Source organism: Eptesicus fuscus, chromosome 4 (assembly GCF_027574615.1).
Source record: "Eptesicus fuscus isolate TK198812 chromosome 4, DD_ASM_mEF_20220401, whole genome shotgun sequence".
NCBI lineage: Eukaryota > Metazoa > Chordata > Mammalia > Chiroptera > Vespertilionidae > Eptesicus > Eptesicus fuscus.
Window position 1 is genome coordinate 35358732 of NC_072476.1, and position 19080 is coordinate 35377811.

Genomic DNA, 19080 nt, shown 5'->3' on the forward strand with positions numbered 1-19080 from the left:
CCAGATCTGCAACCAAGGTTCCATTTAATAGAAATACACAATGTGGGCACTGGGGGTGCTCCTTGCTACTGGCTTGATCATTTGTTACAGGTAATTTTTGTGAACAGAGCTAAGAAATGTGTCCTTTCTAGATAAAATCTATGAGTCAGACTGACTTGATACTTTCAATTTAGAATCATGAGTTCAGGATGCAATGTAATTTCATCAGTTTTATGCTTATATTTACTTTCTTCCATGTGCAAAGTATGGTTTTCTCAGGAAGCCAGTAAATCCTGTTAGAATTCTCCAAGTGCATAAAGAAGAGAAGACAGAAGGGGCTTATATTCATTGAAGGCATCTCCAGACATTTAATACGGATGATGCAGCTCATTCATATTCTATAAAGGACCAGCCAGGTGTCCAAGTGAAAAATGAATACCGTCTAGCATAGCTTCCAAGTACTTGGTTATTTCTTTAATGCCTTTCCCTTTTTTCCTCTATTGGTTTCATTATTTCAACAAATGTATTTACTTTCTCATTTGTATGAATATCTGAAAACAACAGAAGAATTCTGAATTGTAGGATCCAATGGGTTTTTCCCTGTAGTTTCTTCCTTAGCGAGCTGATTCTATCATTTTTGAGGGATCGCAGGTAAAACTGCAACATATAAGTTGTTGGGACACACTCCACGTTCTCAGACTTCCTTAGTATTCCAGGACAGAGGACTAGACAGTCTCTCAGATATATTTGTGAATACATATAAAAACTTTTGGTAGTATTGAAAGGTGAAATGGGTTTTTAGTCATAATGCAGGAAAATCAATACTTCCCATAAATTTTGATTCATATGGAAAATTGTCCAGGGTTCATGCTGCCAGTGGCTTCATGTCCCATTCCCCTTGAGGCTCACAACCTAGATTCGAAGAGCTAACAGAGAAATTTTTTGATGATTTTCTGATTCCCTCAAATAGCTAATACCCCATTCCCTTTGTCCTTCCACTTCAATTCCCCAATAGTAATAGAAAGAAATGAAACACAGGGCATCCAGTACGTAAGTCAAAAAGCAACTTCCAGTATTATCTGATAACTCTTTGGATATATACACATCTTATACTCCACTATCACTCAATCCAGACTCATGTACACATGAAACTTCAGCAAATAGTGATGCATGTTCAGCATAGTCATAATCATATTGATGTGAGTTACTAGCTTCCCTGAGGACCACAGTGATTTGAATCCTCTGTTAAGTAAGAAATATGAAGCTATTGGGAGAAAATGAAACACTCAATCTGGGTCTCTCTCTCTCTCAAAAAAAAAAAAAAATAGAATACAGGTAAATCAGAAATTATGTGTATACAATGTCCAATACAGATCTGAAAAATAGTGGAGGCAGATGGAACAGGTTGATCTTTTCTCAGGTGATATGCTATGATGACTTTACAGAAGCTGGTACATATTTCTTTTTCCATTCTCTAGCTGGATGATGAGCTTTGTTTGAAAAATAGAGTTCTTTTCTTCTTGCTCATAGGGGTTCCATGGCCACTCTCCTGGTTCCTGGATGCTCTTCCAGGGGAGGGTTAAATCTTACTAGACAGATCTTGTGAACTCCAATGAAAGAGGCCTCAGGAACCTCAGAATACAGTTAGAGTTGAGTATGTGAATTCAGGGTCCCACATATAACTCACAAAAGTTGTTAGATAATGGGGAAAGAACTGTGCCTACGTTTCCTTCAATGAGAAGGAATGAGGTTATACTTGTACAATACAGACCAAATGCAAGACGATCCTTTAGCTCTATTGATCCAAGGGCTAAAGCCTAAGAGAAGGAAACAAGGGGCAGCCCTGTGGAGAAGAAACCCAGCTAGAAGCTCCATTCTTGCTACCAAATACATTCAACACCCTAAAAACTTAAAGCATACATGTTGGGTCAATATAAAATTTTATATTCAAATATACTAGTTTGAAATTGCTTAGTAGCAACTTTCTTGTCTAGACAGACCAATATGCTGCTTTTTAAAGGTAAAAAAATAAGATTTAAATCTCATTTTTTTAGTAACAGTTATCTGATGACAATAATGTGAAAAGACTGAATTTACCTCCTCGTACAAATCCATTAGTAGCTATTGCTGAAGTAGACAATCCTGTGATAGTTGTCACAACAGTGGCCATCATTATTACAAGGACCGACAGACCTTTAGAGAAGAAGAAAAGGGACTGAGAAAACTTACATCTTATTTAACCCTGTCATATTTAGAAATGATTAGTCCAGTTATACGGAATTTCGTAATAATTACCTTATTTTTATCCCATTTTCGAGAAATCAAATGAGAATTATGAAAAAGTAACATTAAAACAATAATCTTATACAAAGGAGAACAAAGCTTAGAATGATTCCAGTTGCTTGTATTTTATGAAGTTTAGAGCCTAGACACGTACACAGCTACTTTTGTTTATTCATTCTCAAATGAAACAAGATGTAACTTCACTTACCTATTCCAGCTTGACCTACAATCCATGATAATCTAATGAAGAGCATCACACCCCAAATGTTTAACATACAACGTACCTGGGAAAGGAAAAGAGGCCAAATTCACAGATGAAAAAACGTGATCAAGTATATAATACAGCAATAAATGCTAAACTAGCCAAAAGTAGAATACCTACATTTAAAACATAGAAAGTCATTTTAAGAGTTTTTTAAAAGAGCTTAATGAGAACTTAAATGTGAGCTAATGTAAGTATAATATGTGACTATGTGTATTAACCTATATATACACATACCCATCACATTTATCTGAAGCAGCAGAGGCAACCGAAGTAGGTAGACTTATCCTTCAAATAAATAGTTCATGTTCCACTCTATCAATTTACGTAAGCTTAATTTTTGTTTGTTTTATAACATCCTCATTTTATGATTTCTACAGATGTTTTATATTTTTATCAACACAAAATGCCAATTGTTCACATATCTTTCAAGAATCCTAACTATTTATAAGACAGTTTACCCAATTTACTTTTACTTTGTTTATTGTGCTCATTCATAGAACATAGTCTTCTAAAATACTAAAATCTAAGAATAGGCAAACTAAACTATTTGAACCTTCACATTTACTCTGTTAGCTAGGCAATAAAATTACTACCAGAACTGGGATTTCCCTCTACCTCTCCCCTAAATGTCAATACAACTCTTAAGTGCCTTCCAAGTCCCAATGAGCTTATTTTCGCTTATCTACTCTAATCAGATCCTCAGTGGCTTTTCAAACACAGAAAAACAGAATTAAATCTAAACCTTAGCCCTAACCAGTTTTGCTCAGTGGATAGAGCATCGGCCTGCGGACTGAAGGGTCCCAGGTTCAATTCTGGTCAAGGGCATGTACCTTGGTTGCGGGCACATCCCCAGTAGAGGGTGTGCAGGAGGCAGCTGATCGATGTTTCTCTCTCATCGATGTTTCTAACTCTCTATCCCTCTCCCTTCCTCTCTGAAAAAAAAAAAATCAATAAAATATACTTAAAAATAAATAAACCTTAAATGCCTATAACTGTCTACTGAAGTGACCCCAAACACTTAAGAAAAGGATTTTCCTTTTATTATATTCCCTGTAACTTCTATACATTTATCATCAAAAGGTAATGGGGGGATGAGGACACATATGTAATACTTTAATCAATAAAGAAATTAATTTTTTTTAAAAAAAAGGTAATGGGGGTAGCAGAAAAGGAAACAGGCATATTTTAGATCCATTGCCTGCTCAGCTTGCTTGATTCCGATGCTCCTGTCATATGTACTGAAAGGTGACAATATGTGAAATTTGCAAGAGGCAATAAAATACAGTTTAGAGGTAATCAAGTATACCTCTAAATTAAAAATATTAATCCTTTGCACTCGCTCTTTTCTCGATTCCTTTATTCTAATGCTAACCGTGTCGAGTCACACTCGACATCCGAGTGCAAAAGGTTAAAAATATTTTTACTTTACTGAATTTAATATGCACAAGGAAAGGAAGTACAAGTTATTAATTTGGTCTTCTAGAATACTCAAAAGGATTTAAAAAAAGAAAAGAAAAAAGTTCTTGACGATTGATGAGAATATTAGGAAGATTTTATAAATAATAGAAATGTTATAACTCCAAAATTAACTCTATATGTACATACTAATACACCCTTGATCCAGCCAAACTTCACAACTCCTTTACTTTCCGCAGCATACGTAACCACAGCATCTCTGGTTGGAGTACTTTCTTCCCCATTTGCAAAGCCATCCTCAAAAGGTTCCTGGTTATAAAAGGAAAAATGTGAATTATGCTTAAGAATTATTTAAAATCACCTGATAAAAACAAACATCACTAAATACACTTAACCATATTTAGAAGGACATAGTACAGATTCCCAAGGACCAAGGTTTTCCGAATATCTTACCTGAGGAAAATGTAAAGCAATAAAGTGAAAGAAACCTTAATTATTGAGTTTTGAAAAACTTAATCTTATGACAGTAAACCCATTTTAATCATTTCCAATTTTAGTTCTACTGTGGCAATGTCTGGACAACACAGTTTGCTAAGTATAGGCTAGCTAGTTGAGTCAATTCAAACCTTGTCTTTCCAGCCACAAATTCACATTGCCTAATTGGCATCTTTACCACATATGAAATTTCAATGGTAACAATTTTTTCCTGGCCTGTGTGGCTCAGTTGAAGTGTTGTCCTGTACACTAAAAGGTAGTGGGTTCAATTCCTGGTCAGGGCACATACCCAGGTTGCAGGCTGTATCCCCAATGGATGTTTCTCTCTCCCTTCCTATCTCTAAAATCAGTAATAAAAAAATTTAAAACTCCTCTTCATCACCAATGAACAATTTTCTCTTTATAATCCATGACAGCAGGATTACCAAGGATCCCAACATTCACTCACAACTCCTGTTACTCCTTGTCTGCATTCAGTCACTCAGTGCTCTTCACTTTTTCCTTTGTTATTTGTCTCACATTCATACATGAGCTAGTTATACATGCATTTCCATAAACAGTGTTCCCTTCTTAGATTTTTATATTTCATGTGTGATTCTATAATTCTTAGTTTTTTGTCCTCTATTTTCTCTTTCCCTCTGTTCTTTGTTCTCAACTTTTGTTCAGTCCCAATACACCCAAGTCATGACAAATTTCCAAACCAGTAACAGTGCTTTAAACAGGTCATAAAAGGGTAGAAGGAGGTGTTGAGGGATAGAAAATGTTCTAGATCTAGAGTAATGTCCCTAACACTATCCCCATAGTTCTTCCTCTAACCATATTCTTAACAGCAGGGAACAAAAAACAGCTATATATCAAGCACCATTCTTTAAATACAGAAGAGCCTGAAAACCGTGATCTAGATTTCCTATAGCACTTTTTATAAAACCATTTTCAGTGGTTGATACCCTCTAGTTAATTTTGAACATAAATACATTTTCATAGAAACAAGCTGTTGCAAGTTCTGTATTAAGTCAGAGCAAAACCTGTCATGATCAAACTTCCCTATTTTCTTTGACCAATGTGTTAACCAAGTAGATTCATTTAATTCTGTTCAATGCATTATTACTATATGCTTTTTCAAATTACTATCAACCTAGATTATCTCTTAGATTCCAATTTATATATCTTAACTACTGCTAATATTTAGATTTTTATGCAACAAAAGAAACATTAAAATAAGTTAGATGCAACAATGTTTTTAAGTATGTCTTTTGGAAATTACTTTATCTAAGCTTTTTAATGATAAGAGAAAAATAATCAAATTTTCAACTAATCCCCATATTTGCATTAATAGACAGCTATAACTTTGATTATGTGAAATACATAGAAAATAAATCAAAGATCACTAAGAACTTAAATGAATTTTAATGCTAACCACTTCTGATAGTTCAAAAATCTAAAAGAAATTATCATAATTTACCTTTCAACAAATAGTTTCAAAACCACTGTATCAATTATTACGTACTATTCTATAAGGGATGCCTCAGGCTTATTGTATATAGAACTAACCACTCACATAAATTTTTTTTTAATAACCCTAATCTAAACTTTTTAAAAAACTTTTGTTTTTTCTTTCTTTTTTTTTTTTTTTTTTTTAAATTTCTTTATTGATTAAGGTGTCACATATTTGTCCTCATCCCCCCATTCCCATCCCACCCCTCTCCCCACGCATGCCCCAATCCCCTGTTGAACTTAACCGTTGGATAGGCTTACATGCATGCACACAGGTCCTCTGGCTGAACTCTCCCCCTCCCCCCACCCTCCCCCTACCCTCCCCTATCCTCCCTCTGAGGCCCGACAGTCTGATCGATGCCTCCTTGCTTCTGGTTCTGTTCTTGTTCCTCAGTCTATGTTGTTCATCATTTCCCCTAGATGAGCGAGATCATATGTCACTAGATATATACTAATAAGAACTGAATGTGAGACGAGCAATAATAGTTATGCTGACAGGCAAATGAATCAATCTGTAGCGAGCTTCCCCCTGGACCAACAGTTCTTTTGAGACCCAATTTCAATGTCCAGTAGTTCCTTATGTGTACATGTCAGCACTGACCCCTCAGCTCTGGATGGTGGACAAATGGTGGTAATGGAGGTCCGACTACCTCTGGTTTGGTCTCGGCCGAACCCAGGGGCACGGCATCACCCAGACTAAGGGGCACGTGGCCTCACCCCTACCCAAGGGGCGCGTGGTCTCACCCGGGCCTGGGACCCAGCCTCACCCGGATGGATCCAGGGGCGCACGGCCTCACCCGGACCCAGGATCTGGCTTCACCCGTACCCAGGGACGCTTGGCCTCTCCCAGACCCAGGGGCACGTGGCCTCACCCGGGCCTAGGTGCACGAGGCCTCATCCGGATCCAGGGACACATGGTCGCACCCGGACCCAGGGACGCTTGGCCTCTCCCAGACCCAGGGCCACTTGGGCTCACCCGGGCCTAGGTGCATGAGGCCTCACCCGGATCCAGGGACACATGGTCTCACCCGGACCCAGGGACGCTTGGCCTCTCCCAGACCCAGGGCCACTTGGGCTCACCCGGGCCTAGGTGCACGAGGCCTCATCCGGATCCAGGGACACATGGTCGCACCCGGACCCAGGGACGCTTGGCCTCTCCCAGACCCAGGGCCACTTGGGCTCACCCGGGCCTAGGTGCACGCGGCCTCACCCGGATCCAGGGACACATGGTCTCACCCGGACCCAGGGATGCTTGGCCTCTCCCAGACCCAGGGCCACTTGGGCTCACCCGGGCCTAGGTGCACGAGGCCTCACCCGGATCCAGGGACACATGGTCTCACCCGGACCGAGGGACGCTTGGCCTCTCCCAGACCCAGGGCCACTTGGGCTCACCCGGGCCTAGGTACACAAGGCCTCACCCGGATCCAGGGACACATGGTCGCACCCGGACCCAGGGACGCTTGGCCTCTCCCAGACCCAGGGCCACTTGGGCTCACCCGGGCCTAGGTGCATGAGGCCTCATCCGGATCCAGGGACACATGGTCGCACCCGGACCCAGGGACGCTTGGCCTCTCCCAGACCCAGGGCCACTTGGGCTCACCCGGGCCTAGGTGCACGAGGCCTCACCCGGATCCAGGGACACATGGTCTCACCCGGACCGAGGGACGCTTGGCCTCTCCCAGACCCAGGGCCACTTGGGCTCACCCGGGCCTAGGTGCACGAGGCCTCACCCGGATCCAGGGACACATGGTCTCACCCGGACCCAGGGACGCTTGGCCTCTCCCAGACCCAGGGCCACTTGGGCTCACCCGGGCCTAGGTGCACGAGGCCTCACCCGGATCCAGGGACACATGGTCTCACCCGGATCCAGGGACGCTTGGCCTCTCCCAGACCCAGGGCCACTTGGGCTCACCCGGGCCTAGGTGCACGAGGCCTCATCCGGATCCAGGGACGCATGGTCTCACCCGGACCCAGGGACGCTTGGCCTCTCCCAGACCCAGGGGCACGTGGCCTCACCCGGGCCTAGGTGCACGAGGCCTCACCCGGATCCAGGGACACATGGTCTCACCCGGACCCAGGGAGGCTTGGCCTCTCCCAGACCCAGGGCCACTTGGGCTCACCTGGGTCTAGGTGCACGAGGCCTCATCCGGCTCCAGGGACACATGGTCGCACCCGGACCCAGGGACGCTTGGCCTCTCCCAGACCCAGGGCCACTTGGGCTCACCCGGGTCTAGGTGCACGCGGCCTCACCCGGATCCAGGGACACATGGTCGCACCCGGACCCAGGGACGCTTGGCCTCTCAGACCCCGGGGCACGTGACCTCACCCATGCCTAGGTGCACGAGGTCTCACCCGGATCCAGGGACACACGGTCTCACCCGGACCCAGGGACGCCTGGCCTCCCCCAGACCCAGGGGCACGTGGCCTCACCCGGGCCTAGGCGCACGAGGCCTCACCCGGATCCAGGGACACACGGTCTCACCCGGACCCAGGGACGCCTGGCCTCCCCGAGACCCAGGGGCACGCGGCCCCACCCGGGCCTAGGTGCACGAGGCCCCACCCGGATCCAGGGACACATGGTCTCGCCCGGACCTAGGGGTGCGTGGCTTCTCTCAGACCCAGGGGCACGTGGCCTCACCTGGACCTAGGTGCACGAAGCCACCCGGACCCAGGGGCGCGTTACCTCTCTCAGACCCCTGGTCGCGTGGTCTCACCCGGATCCAGGGGCTCACGGCCTCACCCGTACTCGGGACCCAGCCTTACCCGGATCCAGGGGCCCACGGCCTCACCCGGACCCAGGGTTCAGATTCGCCCGGACCCAGGGGCACATGGCCTCACCCGAACCCGGAATCCAGCTTCACCTGGACCCAGGGGCGCGTGGCCTCACCCAAACCCAGGGGCGTGAGGCCTCACCTAGACCCAGAGGCGTGTGACCACATCTGAGCCCAGAGGCTCGCAGGCTCGCCTGGACACGGGTCTCAGCGGGGTTTCGTCTTCTTGATCCCAATTCCTGTTGGTCAATTCCCTCTCAGCAATTCCTTCGGTCATTTTCTCAGAGCTCCAGGGCGGCTGCCGCAGAACTCGTTGGGCGGCGGGCTCGGCAAGGCTCCGGTGTGCCCGGTGCCCGGCGGTGGGCTGGTCCGGTGTCGCTGCGTCGGCCCTTGGGTCTGCAACGGTGGCCAGTCGCTGAGCGTGCGCACCTGGCCACTTCGGGGCATTGAGATTCTTGAAGGACTCGGAGGTCAGCAAGCCCGGAGTCTCCCACCCCATGTCTCCCAGGGGCTCGTCTGTCCGTGCTCGGCAGCGAGTGGAGCCGTCCCCTCAGCCGGAGATCGCCGGGGGAACTGCGCCGAGCACGTTCCTGGCCACCATTGTGTCGCCTGAGCCATAGTTCTTAAAGTGTGGACTTTGGGTCACCGGCATCAGCATCATCCTGCGTACCCCTCTCTTTTATTCTAGTTGTAGAGCATCTGCTCAGCCAGCCCCCCGGTCTTTCTGGCTGGTGTCTGCTCTGCTCTCCCGTCGTAGTCTCAATATTGTTGTGGTAGGCAAGGATCAGGCTGCCGCCCTATGTCTCCATCTTGGTCCTCCTTTGTACAGTTAAGTCTTGATTGTTGTTGGTGTCACTGGGAGGAATTGTCCTCCAGGCCAATTGGCCGTGAGGACCCTCTTTGTCCATATAGGAAGAGTTGCTGTGCAGGAGACATGTTTGTGGGCCGGGTCTTGATGCAGCAATGCCTTGGCGCTCACTGAGTCTGCCTCTAGAATGCCTCCCTTATGCAAGTGATTGAAATCTGGTGTCATCTCCCACCAACCACTAGATGCCCTCGTTTCTGGGTCTCCAATGCAGTGTGGGTCAGCCACTACCTGAGGCACTCAGCAGGAAAAAGCTTCTGCTCAGCTTGGCTGGGGCGGAGCTACAGGGTGGAGCCTACAACCTTGGCTTCCTGTCAGCCCCGCCCTATGAGGCTCCTGTGTCTGTGTCCCTCTGTATTCCTTGCAAACACCTCTGAGAGAAACGCGCCCTGGAGTTTCGCCCACTGCCAAACAGTCCAGTCCCTCCCCTAATGAATCTGGACTCCCAGATTCTCGCCTGGAACTGGGTTTCAATGCAGTTGGAACTGGGTCTCAGCGCAGTCTGGCGTCCCTGTCTCCTTCCCAGCAGAGCCACCCAGTGGCGCAGGCAAAAGTCCGTCCTCTGCGCACCTTCCAGTGCGCGCGTCTGGAGCCGCCGCTTCTCTGTGCCTCCGCCACCACAGCCCAAATTCATTCCCCCAGCGTGCGCCTGGCTTCCCAGGGTTTCGCCCGGAACTGGGGTTCAGTGCAGTCAGAACTGGGGTTCAGCACGGTCCTGACCTTATGTCTCCTTCCCGCTAGGGCAGTTCAGTGGCGCAGGCAACAGTCCGTCCTTTGCGCCCCTTCCCGTGCGCGCCTCCGGAGCTCTGCCGTCCCCCGCTCCTCTGTGCCTGCGCCCCACAGCCCAGATTCATTCCCCCAGCCTGCGCCTGGCTTCCCAGGGTTTCGCCCGGAACTGGCGCTCAGTGCAGTCGGAGCCGGCTCTTAGCGCACTCCGGAGCCTTTATCTCCTTCCTGCCAGTGAACGCCGGCCAGGCCGTCAGCCGCCCCTTCCTCTCCGGCTCCATCCTCCCCGCAGGCGCGCGTGCTCGTGTCTCCGCCAGTTTCTCCATACCTCAGGCTTTTATGGCTCCTCCGATTGTCCTCGTGGCCTTCTCCTTCCCCCCAGCTGTGGGTATTTCAGTCCGCCAGCTCTCCTGTGGTTCTGGACGATGTCCGTTCTGACCTCTAGTTGTGCCTTTGAAATTGTTGTGCCCGGCTGCAGGTTAGGTGTTTCACCTATGCCGCCATCTTGGTTTCTCCAAAACTTTTGTTTTTCCATCCATCAATTGATGATCATTTGGGCTAATTCCATATTTTGGCTATTAGGAATAATGCTGCAGTGAACATTTGTCTACACGTTTTTGTGTGGACATTAGTTTTCATTTACCTTGGTTATACACCTAGGGATGGAATTTTGGGATCATGAAAACTTTTGAAATGACTACTTCTGGTAATTTTTCTCATCTCTTGTATCAGACTACAGACTATCCTCATTTCAGTCAATGTGTCTGCCTGTTGTTATTTCTTTCCCTTGCTTAGACTCATGTATACATTGAAACCAATAACCACTAAATTTGTTAGATATATGTATAAGTAGAAAAGAAAATTATTCTTTACAAGAGCAACCCACTTTTGGCTACTTCTGTTAGATGTGTTCTAGATGGTCAAGTATCAATGATCCCAGGTTTTTTTTTAAAAAGGTCCTGCATAAGGACGGATGACTTAACTGTTCAATTATTCAAGTAAAAGCCAGAACAAAAATGTTTGTGTAAATTCAAATAACTAAAGTAGACAGCAGTTGCTCAGTTTTCATTCTGATATTTAATACTGTTCAGTTAATTTATGACTTTAAAATATTACATAATCTCCAAGTATCACCAGAAAAATGTAACTGTGCATAGTATACACAAAAAGACATCTCTTTTTCCATATCTGTTAAAAGAAAGTTAAAGATGTGTGTATGTAGTAGGCTACTTTTTCCACGGGCACATATTAATGTGGGCATCTTACAATGCAAATGTCTATGCAGGCATCTTAAATTTTTTGTGTGGGTGTCCACCAGAATTCCACTTCAAAGTTAAAGATTTAGTAGTAATTATGCTAATTTTCACTATATTGAGAACAACTATATTAAAAAAACAGTAAGATTTTCTATAATATATTAAATAGTATTTTAAAATACAGATGGGGTCCACATAAAATGAAGGTTTATCTTCTTCATCATATTCCTATAGTTCTATTTCAAAAAGTGTGTTAGTAATCTCAAACATAAACTCAAAAATTAAAACACAAATGTTATTACTTATAGCTCAATTAGTATATTTAAATGTAATGAAATTGGGTTTACAGTTGTATCAATTTCCTGAAGTAATAGGAAACCAAAGTAGAATACACATACAGGTTTCTCCCACTATCTAGAAGTAGACCGTGACTATGAAACCTTTCATAAGCTAAAATGGCATAAAGCAAAGAAGCAATTACTTTAAGATGCATCTTGCTAACAAATGCACAAAATAAAGTGAGATAAAACACAGATGCTCACAGTTAGTTAGTTCAAAGCTTTTGATGGCTTGATACCAAGCTGCTGAGTGCAGTTTCCAGAGAAGCAGGTTGGTGAGCAAGCCACTCTCACTGTGCCCTACCTCCATAATGGCTCTCTGCAAAACAAATGCAGAATGCTATTTTTGCCTTTTTTTCATAAAAGCAAAAATCCTCCTTGGAGTTTCTTTTTTTTTTTTTCAGTTAGCTAAAATAGATACTAATGCAGGTCTTATTTATTTATTTATTTTAGAGAAAGAGAGATAAAAAGAGAAACATTGATCAGCTACCTCATGCATGCCCCCTACTGGAGAATGAGCCAGGAATCAAATGCCCTGACTAGGAATCAAACCAGCCACCTCTTGGCAAATGGGTGGCAGTTCAACTGCTGAGCCACACCAGCCTGGCTGCAGGTCTTAACAAAGTGGCATAAAACAAACTTTCAAAAAGTGGAGGTACCTGTATTTTGTTTCTTTAAATACATCAGTTTCAGAGAAATAAGTAAATTGTCGGGTAGGACATTTGGTCTACACATTAAAACTTATAATCAGGAAAATTTCACACAATTATGAACTATAAATTATGCTGATACCAAGGTACATAAATAAAATCTTCAATCTGCCATTTTCACAGAAATGATGGGCTTGTGTTTTTTTACTGTTTTTCACATAATGAATAAAATGTTAAAAAATAACAACGTAAATGATTTTATGCAAAGCACCATATTAAATGAGGTGGGATAAATTAATTTGGATTTATTTGGTGAAATAACCCTTCAAAAAAAGGAGCACTGTGATTCTCAATCTACCAAGCAGGGATTAAGGGTGAGTGACGTGAGAATAGAATGGGGAAGCGAGGAAAAGAGAGGGGATAATGGAAGACCTAGATAAGAAGACCCTCAGTAACTAAAAGGATCTCTTAATGAAAGAAATAGAGAACTAGTAAATAATTATGTCAACCTGAAAAGAAAATAATTCAGTTGAACATGCTGAATTTGAGGAGTCATGAGATGATAACAGAATTCTACCAGGCAGTTAAAAAATTCATGACTGGAACTTAGGAGAGGGGCCAGGCTAACAAGCCAGTGGGTGAAGCTATGGAAACAGAATGAAAAGAGAAACTTACAGAGAGAAAGCAGGAGGAGTTGAACATTTTTCTGGGGAGACAGAAAATACAAAGGGAACTTTGGTCTTCATGGTCATTATTTCTTTGCAGAGAGTAGAGAAAAGAATTTTTACACTGTGGATAATATCTCTCTTGTATACTCAATTTTCACCTCAACTTGATCATTCTCTCTCCTTTAACTATGGTTAACATTATTGCACACCACTTCCCTTACCTGTCACCAGAAGCCCAGCCAAACTTACTGAAATACTTCAGCACATTTCTCAATACACAGCAACCTAGCTTTGCCACACAACACTGAACTAGTTTTATAAGACATCCATAGACCTCTCTGCTGCCAAATCTAATGTATATTTTTCATCCCTGTCTTGCTGGACTTTTGAAACAATATACAATGTATTAACCACTCCCTCTTTCTTGAAACATTTCTTGAAATACATTTTCTCTCAGCCTCTTCTATCAAGCAATTAAATAGTAAGAGTCCCTTCAACTTGGTCCTAAACCCCATCTCCTTTTCTCTATATTTTCTTCCTAAGGTCATCTTACCAGACATGGAGCTATAAGCAACATCTAAATGTGTTAAGTAATAAGTGATGGCCTCCATTCATTTCCAGATCAGACTTCTCTGAATTTCAGCCCTGTGTAGGTAAATACTGATGTTGCCACTTAGATATTTCATAATGTTTACTATTCTAATTCTTAAAAAATGAGAATAAGAAATTGCCCTAACGGGTTTGGCTCAGTGGATAGAGCGTCGGCCTGCGGACTGAAAGGTCCCAGGTTCGATTCCAGTCAAGGGCATATACCTTGGTTGCGGGCACATCCCCAGTGGGAAGTGTGCAGGAGGCAGCTGATCGATGTTTCTAACTCTCTATCCCTCTCTCTTCCTCTCTGTAAAAAATCAATAAAATATATTTTAAAAAAAAGAAATTGTCAATGTGTGATGAACAGCCAAATTTTCCTAAATAAAAAGAAAAATAATTTATCTTTTTTGATTAGTTTTTATTTCCTGAATTTTCCAGTGAATATTTAACTATCAGAAATACTGTGGAAAACAGTATGGAGTTTCCTCAAAAAATTAAAAATGGAACTCCCATTTGACCCAGAAATCCCACTTCTAGAAATATATCCCAAGAAAACAGAAACACCATCAGAAAGGATATATGCACCCCTATGTTCATAGCAGCATAATTTACAATAGCTAAGATTTGGAAACAGCCTAAGTGCCCATCAGCAGATGAGTAGATTAAAAAACTGTGGTACATCTACACAATGGAATACTATGCTGCTATTAAAAAGGAACTTTTACCATTTGCAACAGCATGGATGGAACTGGAGAGCATTATGCTAAGCGAAATAAGCCAGTCAGAGAAAGATAAATATCACATGATCTCACTCATATGTGGGCTATAATGATCAACATAATTTGATGAATAAAGTAGATCCATCTAGAGACAAATGGTAGGGGAGGGGGGTTAGAGAGCAACCAAAGGACTTGTATGCATGCATATTAGCATAACCAATGGACACAGACACTGGGGCAGTGGGCTAGGAAGGGGTAGGGGAGGGGTCAATTGGGGGAAAAGGAGACATATGTAAAACTTTAGACAAAAAAAAATCAAGAGTAATAATGAAAATTAAATGAAATTAAAAAAAAAAGAAAACTGTGGTATATCTACACAATGGAATACTATGCTCCTGTAAAAGAGAAGGAATTCTTACCATTTGCAACAGCATGGATGGAACCGGAGAGCATTATGCTAAGTGAAATAAACTAGTCAGAGGAAGATAAATATCACATGACATCTCTTGTGGAATATAATAAACAACATAAACTGAGGAACAAAAATAGAACCAAAGACATAGAAGCATCGACCAGAGTGTCCAACCTATGAGGGAAGGCGGGGTGAGGGGGTAAGAGATCAACCAAAGGATTTGTATGCATACATATGAACATAACCAATGGACACAGGCAGTAGGGAGGTGAGGGCATGTGCTGGGGGGTGAGAGTAGCTGGGGAGAGGTCAATGGGGGGAAAAAGGAGACTCATGTAATACTTTAAACAACAAAGAACTTAAATTAAAAAAAAAAAAATCAATGGGAAAAAATATCCTCGGGTGAGGATTAAAAATAACAACAAAAGAAAAAGAAAAAAAAAGAATTTGGGTCCTAGCTGGTTTGGCTCAGTGGATCGAGTGTTGGCCTGGGAACTGAAGGGTCCCAGGTTCGATTCCAGTCAAGGGCACATGCCCAGGTAGCAGGCTTGATCCCTAGTAGGGGGCATGGAGGAGGCAGTCAGTCAATGATTCTCTCATCGTTGATGTTTCTATCTTTCTCTCCCTCTCCCTTCCTCTCTGAAATCAATAAAAGTATATTAAAAAAAAAAAAAAAAGAATTTGGCCCAGCCAGAGTGGTTCAGTGGTTGAGTGTTGACCCATGAATCAAGAGGTCACCAGTTGGATTCCTGTCAGGATACATGCCTAGGTTGCAGGTTCGATCTCCAGTAGGAGGCATGCTGGAGGCAGCCAATGGATGATGTTTTTCTCTCATGGATGTTTCTATCTCTCTATCCCTCTCTCTAAAAATCAATAAAAACATAAAAATAAAAAAAAGAATTTGGCCAGGAATATAGTAAATTCTTAATAATCAAAATCCTTTATAATGTAAAATACATTTTATATTTATTCCTTATTGCACATGTCTTAAATATTTACAAAGCTTTCTCAGTTTCCAATATCCAAAAGTTAACTTGTCTTTTAACGGATTCAAATTCTTTTACATAACAAAGGTGATATTTCAATTATGCTTGAGAAAATACTGCTTATGACACTGACTTGGTTTAATAATGACTTTTCAGTTTAAAAATTTTCTTAAAAATCAAGCTATTGTTTCTTTCCTAACAGTAGAATTTTCTTCAGTATTTTAGCAACAACCTATTATGAAATCAGCTCTTTTTTTGTTAATCCTCGCCTGAGGATATTTTTCCATTGATTTTTAGGTAGAGGGGAAGAGAGAAGGAAAGACAGAGAGGACTGGTTGCCTCCCGCAGGAGCCAACCAGGGCCCGGGCCAGGGAGGAGCCTGCAACCAAGGTATGTGCCCTTGACCAGAATCAAACTCGGACCCTTTGGTCCGAAGGCTGATGCTTTATCCACTAAGCCAATCCGGGCTAGGGCTCAGATGTCTTTTTAAAATAATGGATAAAAATCAATATTTAACCAAGTTTTTAAAAAGCTTATAATAAAAACCTGTAACACTGCTTTAACCAGCTCTGTAACCTAGAGTGCAGGATTGTTTTCTTTGTACATTACATCCTTCTCATTTCCCAAATGTGTACACTAATGTGCTTCTCACTGTTAAATGCTTTAAGTATAATTTACATTAAAATATCATGTTTTTTTCTCCTTCTTTGAACATCTCAGTTACTAAGTTCACAAAATTTTTATCTCACTGTAGCATAGCATGGGTGGTCTTTGCAATGTCACTAGCCAAGGACTTAATACCCTTGAAAGATGATTGTATAGTAATCAAATGACTTGTGGTCACATTTTTTTTTCCAGAATAAGTTAATAAAGGTGTTTATCATTGTGCAAAGAGAAATCAACATCATTTGAACAGTGCAGCTTCTAAATAACAGTTAAAATACTAATACAACACATTTCTGGCATTGTTTATTACCAATCTATTAATTTTTCATACTAATTTATTCTGTCTTTACAGTTTAATTGACAAAGGCTGGGCAAAAGGGTCTCTGCTCAGCAATTTTAGGCCCTTGTGGGCAAAAAGACAGTAGCCTACTTTTTTTTTTTTTTTTAATTTGCAAGGAGGGGAAAATGTTTGGGTTTTTATTTTACTATTAGAGACCTGATGCACGAAATTCATGTAAGGGCCTTGGCCCCTGCCCCTGCCCACCACTGCCGGCAGCCTCTGCTGCCTATGCCCCCACATCGGAAGGATGTCTAATTAGCATATTATGCTTTTATTATTATAGATTGTTCTAAAGAACAACTGAGCAAAGCTGTACCAAAGTGTCTCTTTAGATCTTACAGGTGCCACAATATTGTTTCCAGGTAGATTTAAAGATGTTCAAATATGGGCATTCTTTGAATAGGGAAATGTTCCATTCCCTTAACTATATTTAATGTATTAAAAAGTCCAAAGTAGCTCTAGCAGGTTTGGCTCAGTGGTTGGGGTATCAGCCCAGAGACTGAAAGGTCCCATGTAGATTCTGTTCAAGGACCCATACCTTGGTTGCAGGCTCCACCCCCGGCCCGGGTCAGGGGCATGCAGAGGCAACCAAATGATGTTTCTCTCTCACATTGATGTTTTTCTCTCTCTCTTCCCCTTCCTTCCACTGTCTAGCAATCAGTGGGAAAAAATATCCTCAAGTGAGGATTAACAAAAGAAAAAAAGTCCAAAATAATTACTGGTGTTCTTTTATTTACAGATTCTGTCCCCCCGCCCCCGTCCCCCCCCCAAAAAAAAAGTTTCTGGGCATAAACCACCCTCACATCTTTCCACTCACTCATTAAACAAATACTTATTAATCAATTCTATCAAGCACCATACTAGGTACTTTCCATCCCTTCTAGAGTTGGTATTTTTATAGTAGAGACTAGAGATAAAAGGAAGGTCTTCTAACTTTAACCTTTTGCACTTGGATGTCGAGTGTGACTCGACACGGTTAGCATTAGAATAAAGGAATCGAGAAAAAAGCAAGCGAGTGCAAAGGGTTAATCCAGGGCATTTTCCACTACACCAAGTAGCATCTATTAAATTAAATGTTTAACCAGTCAAAAGATTAGGTGTCTTTTCAATAATGCTCTCTTTTCTAGTCAGTCTCTCTGTGAAAATCACTTTCCTAATCTGTAAAATGGAGATAACCCCTGCCTCTAGTACCATCCCTTGGAGTCTTGAGGCTCTCTAAAGAAAGATCAGTTTGTAATAAGACAACCACATAAAGCAGATGAGGCTTCTAGTGTGATACAAATTCGCTATAATACAGTAATTTAAATTTCAGTGACAGTGCCACATTAGAAATGTGAGGCTGTGACTCACTTGTAGTTACATATTTCAAAAGAATTAGTAGGAAACATTCCTAGGTGGCTAATGCCTGGCCATTCTTCAACAAGAATAAGATTACACACTTGGTTGACCCTGTCAGAGCAAGGGAAGCAGTTTCCCTGGAACTCCCATCCTCTCGGTGTCCATCAATGCTGTTCCTATGGCACCTGTTGGGAAGCTCAGACCTACCATATCATGGGAGGACCAAGGCCCTCACCAGTTCCCGCAACTAGGGATCCTCCTTCTGTCCCCTCACTGCGTCTCTGAAATACATATTGCATTAACTCATTGCTTCTGTGTAAAGGTCCGTTTATTTAAAAGAACAAAATCTGCTTTTAGCATCACCTCTGCTACTAGAAAGTGGTTCTTAAACTAATACACTAACTTACATAGTTAATGTCAAGATTGTGTAAGATAAGATATTGGTTTACAAAAAATAAACAAGGGTGAGTGCTCACTTCAGCAGCACATATACCAAAAAACAAGGGTGATTATTTATTGAAGATGAAGAAAGCTGAAAAGAAAGAAAAAATGAGATCATTTTAGTTTTTCATTAAGACAAAGTCATTATATATTGGCTAATCAGCTTCAGGCTGTCACAAAACATGGGTCAACAATGACTAATTCTGCCAAATGAAGACTAGGAAACCATACTATGTCTAGCATTCTGATCTGGGAAATACCATTTAGATCCCAATCATCATTCATGTACCTTTTTACACAGTATATCAACCTTACTCAATAATCTGACGTGACAGAAAAAACATTGAACAGGAGGAAATGGGGGCGGGGGGGGTTACAAAA

At 42.6% G+C, this 19080-nt stretch overlaps 1 protein-coding gene and 1 long non-coding RNA gene across 3 annotated transcripts in view; one reads left to right on the forward strand and one right to left on the reverse strand.

Annotated features, from left to right (window-relative positions):
* Window positions 1-19080, reverse strand: part of SLC12A2 (solute carrier family 12 member 2) — a 99751-nt gene that overhangs the window by 62567 nt on the left and 18104 nt on the right. For both annotated transcript variants that reach the window (XR_008555794.1, XM_008141366.3), the window contains exons 2-4: window positions 4133-4252; window positions 2471-2546; window positions 2077-2172 (exon numbers count right to left, since the gene is read on the reverse strand). Coding sequence is in view for 1 of the 2 variants with exons in the window: in XM_008141366.3 (XP_008139588.2) it covers window positions 2077-2172; window positions 2471-2546; window positions 4133-4252 (292 nt within the window). In the remaining variant the exon portion in view is untranslated. The remainder of the gene's footprint in view (window positions 1-2076; window positions 2173-2470; window positions 2547-4132; window positions 4253-19080) is intronic.
* Window positions 1-19080, forward strand: part of LOC129148822 (uncharacterized) — a 50428-nt gene that overhangs the window by 25830 nt on the left and 5518 nt on the right. The window lies entirely within an intron of this gene.